The sequence below is a fragment of the Microtus oregoni genome, unplaced genomic scaffold, assembly GCF_018167655.1.
Source record: "Microtus oregoni isolate MIOR12 unplaced genomic scaffold, Mior012 000036F_ref0000092, whole genome shotgun sequence".
Taxonomy (NCBI): Eukaryota; Metazoa; Chordata; class Mammalia; order Rodentia; family Cricetidae; genus Microtus; species Microtus oregoni.
In genome coordinates this window covers 26,568,688-26,585,146 of record NW_024543095.1, presented here as the reverse complement: position 1 = coordinate 26,585,146, position 16,459 = coordinate 26,568,688, and the positions used below count along the sequence as shown (strand labels likewise).

The 16,459-nt window shown below is 38.3% G+C and overlaps 1 protein-coding gene across 1 annotated transcript; it reads right to left on the bottom strand.

The window, feature by feature from the left end:
• Positions 1–333: 333 nt before the first annotated feature.
• Positions 334–15,989, bottom strand: LOC121433023 (UPF0600 protein C5orf51 homolog). The gene is made up of 6 exons (XM_041631255.1): positions 15,715–15,989; positions 12,302–12,408; positions 9,874–10,020; positions 7,726–7,857; positions 6,633–6,747; positions 334–4,901 (listed from the first exon to the last, which is right to left on the bottom strand). Exons 1-6 carry the CDS (start codon positions 15,812–15,814, stop codon positions 4,618–4,620), a joined length of 885 nt encoding a protein of 294 aa, XP_041487189.1. The 5' UTR covers positions 15,815–15,989; the 3' UTR covers positions 334–4,617.
• Between the last annotated feature and the right edge of the window lie 470 nt (positions 15,990–16,459).

Sequence of the window (16,459 nt, the reverse complement as noted above, 5' to 3'; positions counted from 1 at the left end):
AGAGGATGGAAGTTGGAATCCTAACACCCACCCCAGTTGACTCACATCACCTGAAACTCTAGCTCCTGATATCTGAAGCCTCTAGCCTCTGCGGGCCATGAGCACAGAAATGCACCATTTAAACATACTTAAAAATAATAGAGAAATAGAATATTAAAAGCCAAAAAGCCTTAGTAATTTACATAGGATTACAGTTAGGATGGCAGGGTTGTGAATTAATTCAGGCCTTCTAGCTCCAGAACTCACTATCTGAATCATTATGCTAACCTGTCTGCAAGTTATTAGGACCAGAAAAAAAACCATTCAAAAATCAGGACAGCAAACTGAGAGGAAATGTTTTTATTCTGATGCAAGAATAAAATATAAAACAAGAAACAAGTACAGTAATGTGGTTTTATTTTATTAATCATGTTCCAAAACACTGTAGTTGGAAAATGTCACTAAAAGTCGCAAAAACCAAACTACTCAACACCAGCATAAGTATATAATGAATACTTTTAATTCCGGCTATATTAAGCTTATGTTAATATAATACTTCCATAATGTATTTCATTTTATATTAAAAGAACTCAGGATAAGTAATACTAGAGAACTATGGAATCCTGGATTCTGTGGCAGATGGGTTATCCTCATAGTTACAAAAGGGACCCTAAAAGACGGACCAAGGATACAAGCAATCTAAAGTAGACCATGTTAGTAGCAGTGGGTTTTTAAAGTGTCATGAAGATAAGTCAGACAACAACTTCACACACAGCTCATACATTTTAATGAAGATCAGAGCACTGACGGCAAGGCTGTAACACTAGGAATGTAACTTTATGGTGGGCTTTTAGTCATGACTCTTACCTCACTCTACTGTATGCAAAAGACAAGGGAATGCCATATGTGCCTTAACACCAAATAATACACAGTAGCCAAAAAGCCTATAAACATAGTAAGAGACAGTCTCTTAGTCTTTTTGTTGTTGTTTTTGTTTTATGACACAGGGTTTCTGTGTAATAGCCCTAGCTGTCCTGAAACTTCCTTTGTAGACCAGGCTGGCCTCAAACTCACATTCAAGTCTCACAGCCTGATCCATATCAGAAAATTCATACATTTAAGGATAAACATTTAAGGATTGTGGGAAATCCTATAACATTTTACATCTCAGTAAACAGCAACGAATTCCAACTGAAGATAAAGTGATTTTTCACTAGAAGTAGGAAAACAAAACTCACTGAACATCAGCATGAATATATAATGTATACATTAATTGTGACATATTAAGTACCTCTTAACGTAATATTCCCAAACTATGTTACCTCATATTGTTTTAAATATATAGGGAAGTGATATTAAAGAAACTACAGAGTTTGGCTTCTGTGGACAGATATAGGAACCTTACAGAAGACAGAAAAGGGAACTGGAAGGTAGTAGGAAAACTACTTGGAATGAATAAAATGCCAAGGCCTTTAGGCAGTAGACATTAGGAATGCCACTGATAAGAAGTCCATTCAATGCAGCAAAAGTGAGAAGGTTGTAGGTGGTGACTTCCCTAAGAAAATCTTTGACAGTACTGAATATACAAGGTATCTAAATAACAGGATGGAAATTGAAGACAGGTGCTTAGATGTGCCATTCTCATCACTCTAAATAAAACAGCACCCACCTCCAAGTCACACTTGTCCCTTACACCCTACATCATGCTCAATAGCATTATCCCTTGACATGCTGTATATTCCTCATCTACTGATGGATGATAGTGTTTCCAAAGCTCTATCCTTGGTGCCTAGGACAAGACATGGCATGTAGTAGGCATACAACAGTTGTTGAGAAAAATCGATTGGAGGCTTAACTATTGTCCATATGTGGAATATTTGGTATTTTGAGGTTACTTCATTATACATAAAAGAATTTACTCATCAAGATTAAATGAATACAAAATGTGTTGTTCATTTATAATACCACAGTAAAAAGTCCTGCAACTATTATGGTCTACAAATTGTTCTCCAATTGTTTGGGGGAGGGAGTAAATTATACAAAAGCACCCAAGAATACCCTCATAATTGTACCAACCAGTGAGTCCACAAAGGTAATAAAGGCAAAACATGAAGTTCTCAGCTTCTGAAGATAAGGTCTTGTTTTCCCAGGTTTAGTATCCAAGTAACACTTTACTCTTCTGAGGAATATATTTTCCTTTTTGATGTATGAACCACTGGTATAGAGGGCATGGCAGTTTGGAATGCAATAGCAGCAACGCTTTTGTGCAAAATTTGGCATTTCAAATCATGCCTCATTAATTCAAAAAACATAACTACCTACCATGCAATGAACAGTATGTGCAAAGGTAAATTTTTAAGCTATGGAGTTCATTTAATAGTAAGAAAAATAATTACAACACATTGTGCTGTGGTAATGTGGGAAAAGGAAGACAAAAAATATGAAGGAATATCTAATTTCTACTGGAAAGGGCTGAAAACAGCCTCTGGACACAGTATTACTAAAAGTACATCATACAAGTAAATTATTTACCTGACCACAAAGAGAGGCCTGGAAATAATGGTGTCTACAAAGGTACTGAGGCTGAAACACATAAGTGCATTGGGAAAGTACTGGAAGAACTTGATTAATTGACTATGACCCACTGAAAAAGTCTGTGCTTCTAAAAATCACATTAAAGATTATTTAATTTTAGAAAGCCAAAGTATTTTCATAATAAAACTTGCTAAAATGCTAGGAAACATAAAAATCTTGGTTTTATAAAGATATGCCAGGAGTTGAAGCAGGGATGGAGGAATCTCCCCTAGCTACCATTGCCTATTCAGAATTTTGTTGATCAAAAAGAAGCCTGTAATTTTGATGTTTGAAAAAATGTTGATCTAGAAGACAAATCAGAGTGAGTATAGAAATGAGGCTGGGAAGGTAAACCTTCTGTTTCTCTTCCTGAAAAACTACACAAAACTCCGGGGGGGGGGGGGGGGTGAAGCAGAGAAGATTTTCCATTAAAAATGAAGTATCTGTCTTTTGCTCATACTGAACTTAAAATTACTGTGCAGTCAGTATTTAATAGGCAGTTAGAAATAAACTTCAGAGGAAGCAAGGAGACTGGGGCTCAAGTTCCTGGCAGGGAAATCAGCCTGATATTATGGGCACTGCAAGCCAAATGGCTGTGAAAGATATTCTTTAGCATGAGCATTTGGAGTAAAAAGCAAGAAAGAGAAAGAAGACAGAACTTACATGAAGACAGAAAGTGAGAAACAACAAGAAAACAAGGAACTAGAAAAGATTGGTCATCAAAAAATAGGTAACCTATTTTTCTTTAAAACAGAAAAATGAGTAAATATAAGTTGACTCCTTCAGAATTTGACTAATGAATTTGACTCTACCACAGTGGGGAAGGACAGGCACCTTCGTTGCTTACAGTCAACGTTCTTCTAAGTGAAGTCACACATGTAGAAACACACTCTGAAAGACTACATGCCTTCCACATAACTAAGTCTCCTAAGAATAAACAGCTGATGGAGGATGAATAAAGCCAGCTAAGGACAACACTACCAGATAAGACAGAAGAGGAAACAATGGGGGAGAGTAGTTCAGATGACGTCCCATGAAATGCAGGGCAAAGAAAGCATGAAAGAGGCTAAGAGTCAGAAGAACAGTCAAGAAAGAAACCTGTAAAAAGGATAAAAGCTGTAGAATAAAAATAGAGAGAAACCAACAAAAACAAGGAAATTTTAAAAGCTGAAAAGCGGAGAATTGTTATCAGTTACTGAAACTTAAGATTTTAGAAAGAGAAACTGAGTATGGCTAATGCACAAGGTGCAGGAGCAGAAATTACTGGAATGTAAAGATGTCATTGGGACAGAAGTCTAGTGCATCAGAAGGGATCATCATACAGACTATCCCAAGACAACAGGAGTTGAGGTAGGCAGAAAGTTGGTGAGCAAGACAGCAAACTAGGCTCTCTGACCATCAGCATTTCAATCCTAATAAAGGCAAAACATATGTAAAGTTCATTATATGCAAAGATGTGCCCTAAAAGCATCTGAACTGATAGAATCATTTACACTGATTTTTATCTTCATTACTGGAGAAACCATGCAGTTTTTGTTTTAAACAAAATAAGAAAAATAATTTATAAAGTAGCTAAGTCAATAATTTAAGTATTATTAGTAATACATGGCAAAATAAATACAATGGTTCATTCCTAAAATCTTTTGCCATTTAAGATTACTGGAAATGAAATCTAAATATAGTTATAATCTTTTAATTGCCTACATTTATACTGATCTATATATCTGAAACAAGGAGAAAACTGATTTTCATCTTTGAAGTATGCAGATTTGTGTTACATATATTTTACCACAGTGAAATATAACTGGGGCTCTCCTCACCAGTGGCAGGATTGTATGCAGTTCAGTTCAGTTAGAATAACATATATGCTATTTTAGAAGGGAGAGACTACTTTTTCACAGATTTAGGACTATACAATGAATGGTGATAGCATTAGAGAAGGGTAGCCATGCTGGGCATCTTTACGTAGTGTATATACTTAGGATCAGTGTAGACATTGCCTCTCCTGAAGCCTTCTTTTCCATCTCACCCATCTTCTTCCAAGCAGTGAGGACAGAGGAACACCTAGCTACAGCGCTGCTGAAAGAAGCTCAGGATCTGCTTAGCATTCGCCGTGTTCCACTCCTGCTCTTTCAGAGGTCCTTCACACACCGACACATACTTCTTCAAAATTTTTTCACCTACTTCTCGGAAATCCAAAGGCTCTTTGTGTGTGGTGCAACTTGCTCCAAAAACATCAGTATCAACTTCATTATTTTCTGACTGTAGATCTGTGCAATGCTTTAATCCCCAGTAGCACATTTCTCCGCTGTACATCATAGCCAGCACATGAATATCACTAAATATTCCTGGGAAGGTCATTTATTTTGAAATTAGAGTTAAGTTTATAGAAAGCAACATCAGCTATTGAAAAACTCATAATGTCTTTAGCAATAAACATTTTTCATACCATTTACTAATGCTCAGAAAAGCCCACTATCACTAGCACAATTCTAACTAAATCAATGCTGTGTCTTTTATCTAGATAAGAAATTCCCCAAACAAAGCAGAGTATTGTCAAATAATATTTTAAATAACGATTTAGTTATTCTTAACATTTCTATGAGGCCTCTTTAGAACCTTCTTTGAGAATTAATTTCACTGGTGGAACCCTTCTAGATTATAGCCTAAATTCTGTACATAACTTCAGAACTCTCATAAATTTTCTGAACTGCATCCATGAACACAAAGTTTATTTTGAAGGATGCTCTAGGATCAGTGATATAACTATATTGTTAAAATACATCTTATATTTGAGTACACTAACAGTCTTAAGTATTATCATGTGTTTGGTAGGCCATACAATTCTAAACTATCACAGATGCTAAAGATATCCAAGTTGCTTTGTATCACTAGGAAAAAAGAATACCAGGACAATTTCCATCAAAAGATGACTATTCCTTTAACATTATTCCCAGAAATTTTGCAATTAAATATTTAAGGTCAAAGCATGTTAATTTGTTATAAAGACAAATTAGACTTAGAATAAGAGATCTAGGTAGACCAGGAGTAGTAGGAATACGTATTATATTTTCTATGTGTAAAGCAATTTCTACCTATCAAGTACAATTAGCACATAAAAAGCCCTAAAAGTCTATCTCCTTTAAAACTTACTTCTAGTATGATATTAATAGCCAAATCTAGTTCTTGTCAAAACAAAAGTAACATGATACATTAACTCTTCTAAATTAACTCCAGGTTCTGCATCCTGTTGACCTCTGTGGGTACCTACATACATGCACATAAATTCACTCACACATGAACACATGAATAAAAGCAAAACTACACACACACACACACACACACTTCTCACATCTTGCTATGTAACCCTGACTGTCCTGGAACTCACTATACAGAACAAGCTGATCTTGAACTCACAATTTCTTATGACTTTGCTTCTTGAGTACTGGGATTTTTATAAAGCCAGGCAGTGGTGGCGCACGCCTTTAATCCCAGCACTCGGCAGGCGGATCTCTGGGAGTTCGAGACCAGCCTGGTCTACAAGAGCTAGTTCCAGGACAGGAACCAAAACCACAGAGAAACCCACAGAGAAACAAAAACAATAAAATAAATAAATAAATAAAATAAGTTACAAAATGAAATATTTGTTCTGTGCCTTTACTCTGAGGTCAGATGAACTGAAGGTACTTGGCCGGGCCATGGTGGCACACGCCTTTAATCCCAGCACTCGGGAGGCAGAGGCAGGTGGATCTCTGTGAGTTCGAGACCAGCCTGGTCTACAGAGCTAGTTCCAGGACAGGCTCCAAAGCCACAGAGAAACCCTGTCTCGAAAAAACCAAAAAAAAAAAAAAAAAAAAAAAAAAAAAAAAAAAAAAGACTTGTGCCAATACATCTAGCTAAAACTAAACATGTTTTAAGTGTTTTTCTACATTATATGAAAAAAATTGTAGTTCTTGCATTCATTTTAAATTTTGTATGAAATTTCAATGAGAGTAGTTAGCAAGCTTTCTAAAATCTTAAAAAAAAAAAAAAAAGAAAAGAAAACTTCACTTAGAAATGTTAACAAGAAATCACCTTACCTGTACTCAGTAATTTAGCTGTGTCTAGGTCTTGAAAAGAAACACCTTCATTTAACTGGATAGGGCATCGATAATTTAGCATCTGCAGCAAGTAATTGATCCCATCAACAAGGTACTAAATAAAGAAATCAAATAAATTACAGCATTATGCACAGAACTATAAACAAGTACTTTCTGCCTCAATCTTTACTCAAGGATAAATGGACCAATACAGAAGTACATATAATTACTATGATATTCCAATGTCATAAAGACTTATCACCCTGAGACGGTTGCAATATAAGTAAACCCTCCCAAATAATGAGTATGGAACACGGAGGAAATATCAACCACAAACACAAGTTGCAGCAATGCAGTTATTAAAAAAATGTTATCAAAGGATGAATGCTGTAAACATGAATTCAAAAAACCTTTAAAAATAAATACGGAGTTTTGTTTGTTTTGCAGTACTTGGCACTTAACCTAGGGCATCATGAATGCTAGACAAGTGTCCTACATTGAACTATATATTGAAATATAGTGAACTCTATTTTAGCCCGTTTTATGATTCAGATATAACTAATTTTTTCTACCTAAAAGTATGGCTTCCCATTTTCAAGACTATGCAAACTATGGGTACATTTAGACTGAGCTGGAATTCTTAGTGACACAATACTAAGATTCATGTCTTTGGAATAAAAATTGTTAGAACAGACAGTGTCATAATGTTTTAGGAGCAGGGTCCTACAGGCTTCTCAGGATTACCTTGCTTACAAAGAGACACACAAAACAAAACTTCTTTCACCAAAGAAAATATTTAGAAATTAACAGCTTTATCTTATATTCAAACAAAAATAAAACTCAAGAACCTGAGAAACACATGTAGTAGTCTCCAAATGCTGTTCTTTCATGTGTCATCTTAGTCTTTACAGAAATCCCAAGAGCACATGAACCTAAAATGTAGGTCTACTAGCCCAGAACCTCTGATTTCACTACTGTCATTATAAAATGTAGGTCTACTAGCCCAGAATCTCTGATTTCAGTACTGTTATTATAAAATGTTCTAAAGTCTGTAAAGCTAACAATCAAAATCATAAATGAAATTGTTTCTTACCTTCTGGAGCAAGTTAGATTTTCTCAGGAGCCACTCTCTTCTCTTAGTTAGAGAGTGACAGTACATATATAACAGGGCTCCTCGTCTCCAAGAGAGGCATTCCAGTAGCTCATCCCCAAGCAAATCGCACAGCTGAAAAGAAACACAAAAGGCATATCCACAAAAAAGCCATACATTTACAAAATCAAACTTCTAAAGAAAATTAAGCAACTAAAAGCATTCTCATATCACAGAATGTGCCCAGATTAGGTTACAGAGAAATGCTTATGCTTGAATTAAGTAAAAATATTGTCATCTGTTGATATATATACAGCAAAATAACTCTTTAATTTCAAGTAGTATTAAAAATTAAGTCTACAAGAGCTAGTTCCAGGACAGGCTCCAAAACCACAGAGAAACCCTGTCTCGAAAAACCAAAAAAAAAAAAAAAAAAAAAAAATTAAGCTGAAATATGATAGTAGAAAATTCCCCTACTATTACTTGGAAAAATGCAAAATCCATTCTCATTAAAAAGATACCCTTTTTATGAAGACTTTGAGTCAAGATAATATCTATTTTTCTAGAAAGAAATAGGAACTACAGAAAAGAATAAGAATTAATTTGCTAGAATAATGAAAAGCTATATATGAAAAAATAACTTAAATAAACCAAAATGTTTATAGTGGTATGGCCTTTAAATCTTGGGGTTATTGCTCTACCAGAAAGCCTGTCCTAATGAATACATAAAGCCAAGAAGGTATTTAGATAGACGGTCAACAGGCACATAAATACAAGAAATCATTTACTTGAAAATAGTATCTAGCAGGGCCATCAAGAAGGCTCAGCAGGTAATGGTACTTGTTGCCACGACTTGAAACCTGAATTCAATCACAGAACCCATATGGTGGAAGAAGAAAACTGACTCCTGCCAGTTGTCCTCTGACCTCCATACGTGTACTGTGGCACACACATGAGCATGCACACATTGTACCCACAAATACATGTTTAATAAAGGGGGGGGGAGAATAACCCAGGACTAGATACCTAGATACATAAGGCCAACTAGAGAAGGCTGTTAACAAAGCATGTGAACAGGACATTAGAGACAGATCAGAGACATCAAAGCATGAAGGAGGCATCCTTGGGCAATGCCTGTCTCTACAATGAAGAAGAGGAGAGTTCTGGCAAAGAGCAAGCAAAAACTTCTAAAGATGGCGAAAAGAACATGTAGGAGACAAAGGATCAGTGCCAGTAAGAAAGGCGGCAATGTTCACCAGGGTCAGGATTTAAACAGACAGTAAGGACTGGGCGTGGTGGCACATGGTTTTTATTCCAGTACTTAGGAGGTGGAGGCAGGTGGATTTCTGTGAGTCTAAGGCCAGCCTAGTCTACAGAGTTCAAGGGCAGCCAGTATTACACAGTGAGACTTTGTCTCAAAACTCTAAAGAAAAAAAAAAGGCAATAAAGACAATTAGATTTTATGACTGTCAAAAAACAGTGCTTGCAAAAGTAAAGGCGACAAGGAAATATCTGTGTTAGAAAAGGATTCTGTATGCAATACAATTAAAATTCCATTATATAAATATTCTGAAAGTAGTTCATAAAATACACTTTTCTGATCATGGTCTAGAGTATTAACCTCCTCTCCCCCAATCCCCATCCACTTTGCTTTTTTTTTTTTTTTTTTTTTTAACGAGACAGGGTTTCTCTGTGGTTTTAGAGCCTGTCCTGGAACTAGCTCTTGTAGACCAAGCTGGTCTCGAACTCAAGAGAGCCACCTGACTCTGCCTCCCAAGTGCTGGGATTAAACGCGTGCGCCACCACCGCCCGGCTTCCCCATCCACTTTGAAACAAGATCTTCCTAAATAGTCTTGGCTGGCCTGGAACTCACTATGTAGGCCAGGTTGGCCTCAAACTCACAGATCCCCTTGCCTCTGCCTCCCAAGTGATAGGAATAAAGCATGTGAATCCAAGCTCAGCAAACCTCTTTCTTTTAATCTTAACTTAAAACAAGGATACATTCACAAGCATCAAAAACATAGTCTAAAGAGCATACCAAAGCCACACAGAGAAACCCTGTCTTGAAAAACAAAAACAAACAAAAGAGCAGAACAGCGGCAAGACAATGTGACAATGTTCTGTTATAATCTGCATGTACACAGCACTTACCTTGGGATGCATATTGTTTTCTTTAACTAAAATTTCTGGTTCTGAAAGAAAACTGAGAAGCTCTTTTACTTTCTGGGGAGAAGAGTCTTCAGGAAAATCTTCATCTACTAGCTTATTCTCCTCAAAATATGTCATGTCTAATATGGCCTTAAAACAACAACAAAAAATGTATACGTAAGAGATGAAACTTTACAGGATAGCAAAGTGTTTAGCCTTTATTAGACACCCAACCATATCAGCACTGTATTTAAATTTGAAAGGAAGCAAAATGTTCAGGCACCAAAAGGATTACTGTTTCAAGAAGTAAATGAAGATTCATGTTTCAATTAACATGTCATAATTATAAAAATGTAATCAATTATTATTTGCCGCTCATATCTGTATAACTCCCGGATAATTTATAAATGCCTGAAGTTTTATAGTCTAATTCTACTTTTTAATGCTGAATCTTTGGGGGATTTGTGTTCCCAAATATACAGCCAGTATTTGAGAGCATACACCCTGCCACCACATAAATGAAGTATGCCACCACATAAATGAAGTATGCCATCAATATGTGCAATTCTAACACTGAGTCCCCAGCAGCCTGTAAGACCTTAAAACTCCTTAGTCCTCTTACTTATTTTAATCTGCTGGAAACTGGGTTACAGTGGTAGTTTTTCTACTGGTCACAAAACTAACTATGGACAACCAGTACCTTTCAAAGTTCCTTTCTTTAAGAGTAAAATGAATATGTAAAACACATGAAACACTACAAGCATAATTTGTGATACCTAAGTAATAAGGCCTAAGCCTTATCCCCAAGGGCAGAGAGATCAGCTTCTTACAATCTTGATTCAGAGCCACGAGCATCTTACAGAGGAAGCTAAGGAATCAGAGTCATGAGCAGAGTTCAAGGCATGGGAAATCTAAGTCTGTATCCCTAGATATTCTACTGTATTGGGGGAAGTTCAGTATTTAGAGGATCCTCATGTGAAAGACAAGCAGAATACTCACCATAGCAGACAAGAGTGAAAAGTTTTCTGAAGAGCTAGAGACTTCCAAGTTAGTTCTTAGGGTTTAGCTACTATAGGCTAAGTCAGTCATGCTTGGAGGCAGTAACACTCATATGTACCTCCTATGAAGAAGCACAGTGCTACAAATGTGCACTTTCCAAACTTAACCAAGTCCTCCATTTTTCATAACTACTTTATCTTTACTCTCTTAGCAATCAAGAAAGGGCACACGAAAGCACTTTGCCAACTATAAAGTGCTATTCAAGTATCAATTACTATAATGGCATACAGTTCATTCAGATGTCAGCTTGTTTGGAAAGACCAAGAAAGCATATACCACCCAAAAGGAAGGTGTGGTTGTTTGAAAGAAAATGGCCCCAATAGGGAGTGGTACTCTTAGGAGGTGTGACTTTGTTACAGTAGGTGTGGCCTTGTTGGAAGAAGTGTGTCACTGTGGAGGTAGACTTTGAGTTCTCATATGTGCTCAAGCCATGCCCAGTCCTCAGACTGCTTCATGTTGCCAGCGGTGTAGGTCTCTCAGCTTCTCCAATACCATGTCTGCCTGCATGCGACCATGTCCTGCCATGGTGATAATGGACTAAACCTCTGAAACTGTAAGCCACCCCAATTAAATGTTTTTCTTTTACAAAAGTTGTTGTGGTCAGGTAACTCTTCACAGCAATAGAAACCCAAACTAAGACAGAAAGCGAAAAGTAACAAGAAAATGTCACGAACGCATATGATGACAGCACAGCAATCATGTTTACTGTGAGAATCATCCTAAGAAAAGGTGAATTCCAGGGAAGAAAATTAGGCATTAATTTCTAGTATTCTGATTAGTTATCAATAATTATTTTAATAGCAGTATTTTTCTTTATGTATCTAATGAATCTTACTCCTTTCAAACTGCAGGTTTTTTTTTCTTTTTAGCAAAATTCAATGCTTTACAATTAATTTGATTTTATTTATAAACTTTATAAATAAAATTTGATTTTATTTATTTATATAACCTTTGGAAGCCTAGCATTTAAATAATCAATCTGATATCAAAATGCCAGAGTTCAGGGACTGAGAAAGACGGCTCAGTCAATGAAGTATTTGATGCGAACATTAGGACCTGAGTTTAGATCCTCAGCAACCATGTAAGAAGCTGAGCCTGGCATTGGGTACCTGTAATCCCAGCACTGGGGAGGCTAAGAAAGTACTTCTCTGGCACTCACTGGCTGGCCAGCTGGCCCAGTTGAATCCATAAGTTACGGTTCAACGAGAGACCTTGTCTCAAAAATCAAGATGGAGTGTGACTGAAGAAAACACCTGACATCAACCTCTGATCTCCACGTGAATACACACAAGTCCACAAGTCTCCACGTCCACACGAATGTGTGCATTAAACACACCCTCAGTAAAGCCAGACATCACATTTGTGTTAGTACCTGTGTGTACAGTTCCAAAAGATTTGATGGATTTGAACATTCTTGCTCTTCTCCACACAAGAGTTTCAATTTTTCTAGAGCTGCAGAGGCCCGAATTAAAAAGTGATCTGAAAGTAATAAAAACATGATTATTTTACATAAATCTAAAGGGCATTTTAAACAAAAAAGTACTATGTAACAGAAATGATATAAAGAAACTATACTGTGGAAAGATAGCAATTTCTTACCTAAAATATTATTTCATACATAAAACCCAATCACAATGAAATAAATTTATTCTTCAAAGCAAAGGCTTAAAGTTTTTTTTTTTTTTAAATTCACTGTTGCTATTTCTTAAATTTAGAAATAGCATTCTTAAGAGACTTTACTAAGGAATTAAGTATACAGCTCACTCTTTCTTGGTATGTTATGTGTAGTGTACATGCATATGTATGCTTGTTTACACACATGAGCACACACATGCAGGATGCACGTGGAGGGCAAAGACTGACATCAAGATGTCTTCCTCAAGCCAAGTGGTAGTAGCACACGGCTTTAATCCCAGCACTCAGAAGGCAGATGGATCTCTGTGAGTTTGGGGCCAGCCTGGTCTACAAGAGCTAGTTCCAGGACAGGCTCCAAAACCACAGAGAAACCCTGTCTCGAAAAACCAATAACAACAATAAAAAAGATGTTTTCCTCAATCATTCCTCACCTTACATATTGAGGCAAGGCCTCTCACTTGTACAAGGAGCGTGCGATTCTGCTGGTCTAGCTGGTCAACTTACCTGGAGGACACTGGGATTACATGTGGCCCGCGACAACTCACATTTACAGCAGTTCACCACACTACACAACATGTGCTTTACCTTCTGAGCCATCTACGTAGTTCTCAGTTTATTATATTTTTTGCAATGTAGAAATAAGTAAAATACTTAATAAATTTACAACCTTTATGGGAATGCAAAATCCCCAAATTTGCAGAAAGAGCTTCCACTGAATGCATGTAATTTCATAAATGCAATTGCAAATGTTTCCTAAAAGATTAATTGGCCAAATCTTTGTGAAAATATCAGACTGTAAACAACTCTAGCATACTTCCATTTTTAGTTGCTATAGCTACAATTACAATCTAGAGGGCTATCTTATTCCTTTAAAATTTTGGTATGGGGCAAACTACCTCATTCCTTCAAAACCTACAGAAAAACAAACAAAACCAACAACAAACAAATATTCTACTACTTCAATACACTATCACAATTTACCCAACGTTCCAACCTTCACCATCTCCCCATCACTACCATATTTTCTTGACTTCTGATTTCAGACTTTGTGAGTCCCAAAGACACTATCCTCCCTCAGATCTCACTTCAGTAGTGAAATGTATATATGTATACCACAGCAAAAGACACTAAAATCTCTAGGCCTCTTATCTGAAACACGGGACCATTCCTAACCATTTGCTAGTGGACAATGTAGTAGTTGGTGTGGTCTCATCTGATCCAGCCTCTGCAGTTACATAAAGAGATAAGTTATTCAGTGTTAGAATAAAAACACCATCAGGTATGGCAGCTGGCATAAATAACACCCTTTAGTTTTCCTGAGTAAAAAAACTAAACTATAGCTTTAGAGGAATTTTTGTTGCTGTAAGATCACTATTCACCTACACTGAATGCTATCTACTTAGGTCTCTTCCTATCTCTCCTTGGCCCAAAAGAACCAACCAACCAACTCAGAACACAAGATTCTACTGTGAACCCAAATAGTATGGAATGCTGCATTCCCGACATGCTTAGAAGATTATAGTAAATGCCGAGACTTGTATTGAACCAAGTCATTGCTGAAGCAAGATGTTATAGCTATTACCATAGGAGGGGTGTGGTGCTGGCATAGCTAGAAAAGTCCATAAAAACACATTCCCTTTAGCTAGAAATATTTAAAGTAAACTGGCAAGGAAGGAGAGAAAAGTGACTCACATAATCTCTGGAAAATATCCTTCTTACGGTCTAATTCCATACAAGACAGTATCATACTGCTAATAATGAGGAAAAAAAATGGCCACAAATACAAAGAGCATTCTTAAGTGGAATGAAGATGCGCCTTATATAACCTAGTTTGAATAGAAACTCTCAATACTGACGACTTAATAAAAAAGTGTTAGGCTAAAGGATAAGTTTCCAATGTGTTTTGTTTTTGTCGTATGGAAAAGGGTCAAGTATAATTTAAATACATGTAAGCTCTCTTAGTAAATACCGGGTAAAATTAACTTCAATACTGACTAGGAGCTCATACACTGGACAGCTATGGCTGTGATTTAAGTCAAATTTCAGATGTATAAAGACTCCAAAACTATATAACACTGAACTTTTCTTTCCAGGTATCCTCTACATAGGATCACAGAATTCTTTCAAAAGAAAACTATGAAAGACTGTTGGGTTCAGCAATAAGGGAATAAAAATTATTTGTGCTCTGGGATGATCCAAATAAAGCTAGAATTAAAAGAAACCGGGATATAGACTAGGCAACAGTCACTACTGAAGCCTGTTTCATTTGCCACAAACCAAAAGACAGCCTCAATGTGGTGTGTGGGACACTGAAGAACACCGTCCGGCGTAGAAATACTCCAGCAAATGTTCTTCATTGAAAGTGGGCCATTTAATTGCAGAACCGACTCTATAAATATACCAATTGTTCAATCACTTGGGAAAATGTATGAGTCTAGCTACAAGAATTTTAAGGCTCGTGCACGATGAAGGCTAGATATTCAAATGAAGTACTGCCGAACCAATGGCAACTGAGAAATTATAAAAAGCAAACTGATTCCGATGTCAAAAGAACGATGTGTTTCGCATCCCATTTTTTTTTTTTTGTTTCCTCCTGAGGAAACATCTCAGACATTTCTCAGAATACACAAGGCTTGGCGAGGACTGAGATGATGTGGAGGGAAGCTCATTCCAACTACACCAGTGCAACTGTGTGAAATTCCGTTTATTTACAACTGAATTTTGAACTGAACACAAAGGGGAAATTTACAAGGCAGTAATGAGAACGTGAACTGTCATGCACGCCTCTCTGTATTTACTGGATGAAAAAAAAAAAGCATCGTTCATTTGGGAACAGTTAGGCATTCAGGAAAACGTCCGTGTGTACTTTTACTCAGAGTCTAGCCTTTGCGCAGATTCGACACTACACATCTGGTCAGATGTAAACAGAAAGGGTTTCAAGGCGTATGAAGCCCGCTGCCTTGGCAGCACGACTTCTGAGGAGAGGGTAAATGACTGCCCAATGGGGGCCGGCTCAGAAGCGCCAGCCCTCGGAGGGCCAGGACCAGGGACCCCGCCTAGGAGCGCAGGCCGCGCCTTCTGGCCAGCGAGCGCGGCGGGCCCGCGGGTCTCCCCACCGTCCGCCCGCCTCCCTCTGCGGCGCTCCCTCACCGTCTTCCCCCGCGGCTTCGCTAAGGTGCTGTATGTGGGCCTGAGCCAGGTCCCCGAGCTCTTCCACCCGCCTCACCACACCGGACACCGCGGCCGCCATGGCCAGCTCGGGGCGCGCCGGCCCGTCCACGTGACCGCGGCGGCCTGCGATCACCTGATGGCCTCGCTGGCGGGGCGGGGGCGGAGCCCACGCGGCCGGTGGGCGGAGACATAGGCTCCGGGCGGTGACCGTCCTGGCCCGCAAAGGTCGTTCCGGGTATTTAGTTCCTCCCCGTCGCCCCGTCCCTCCCACAATCCTGTGCTGCGAGGGAGCCCATGTAACGTCAGGGCACACCTCCCTCCCGCCTACTTCTTTCAACCAATCGGCAGCCGGCCATGCTCCAGGCTGAGCCAATGGGATGTCGGTTGGCACCGCGGGCTCGGGGAGCATGCAGCCCCTGCAGCACCTGCAGCCCCTGCTGCTTGCAGGCAAAGGGCCGCTTGGAAGGTCTGGAAAGAGGATTGCAGCTGTTGGCCCTGTAGGAAAGAGGTTGCCGAAAATAAAACGGCTGTAGTCCCGCGGTCAGAAACGGAAGTCTGCGGATGGGTGAGGTTCATCCGAGCTCCTCCGAGACGAACAATTAGGCCGTCCGCGAGGTGCTAGATAGAGTAACGAATATTAACCCTGCAGCTTGTTTTAGCTCAGATATATCTTTGCTAGCTCACATTTTAAAGTACCTTCAGTGTCCTGCACCCGAAACGTGGT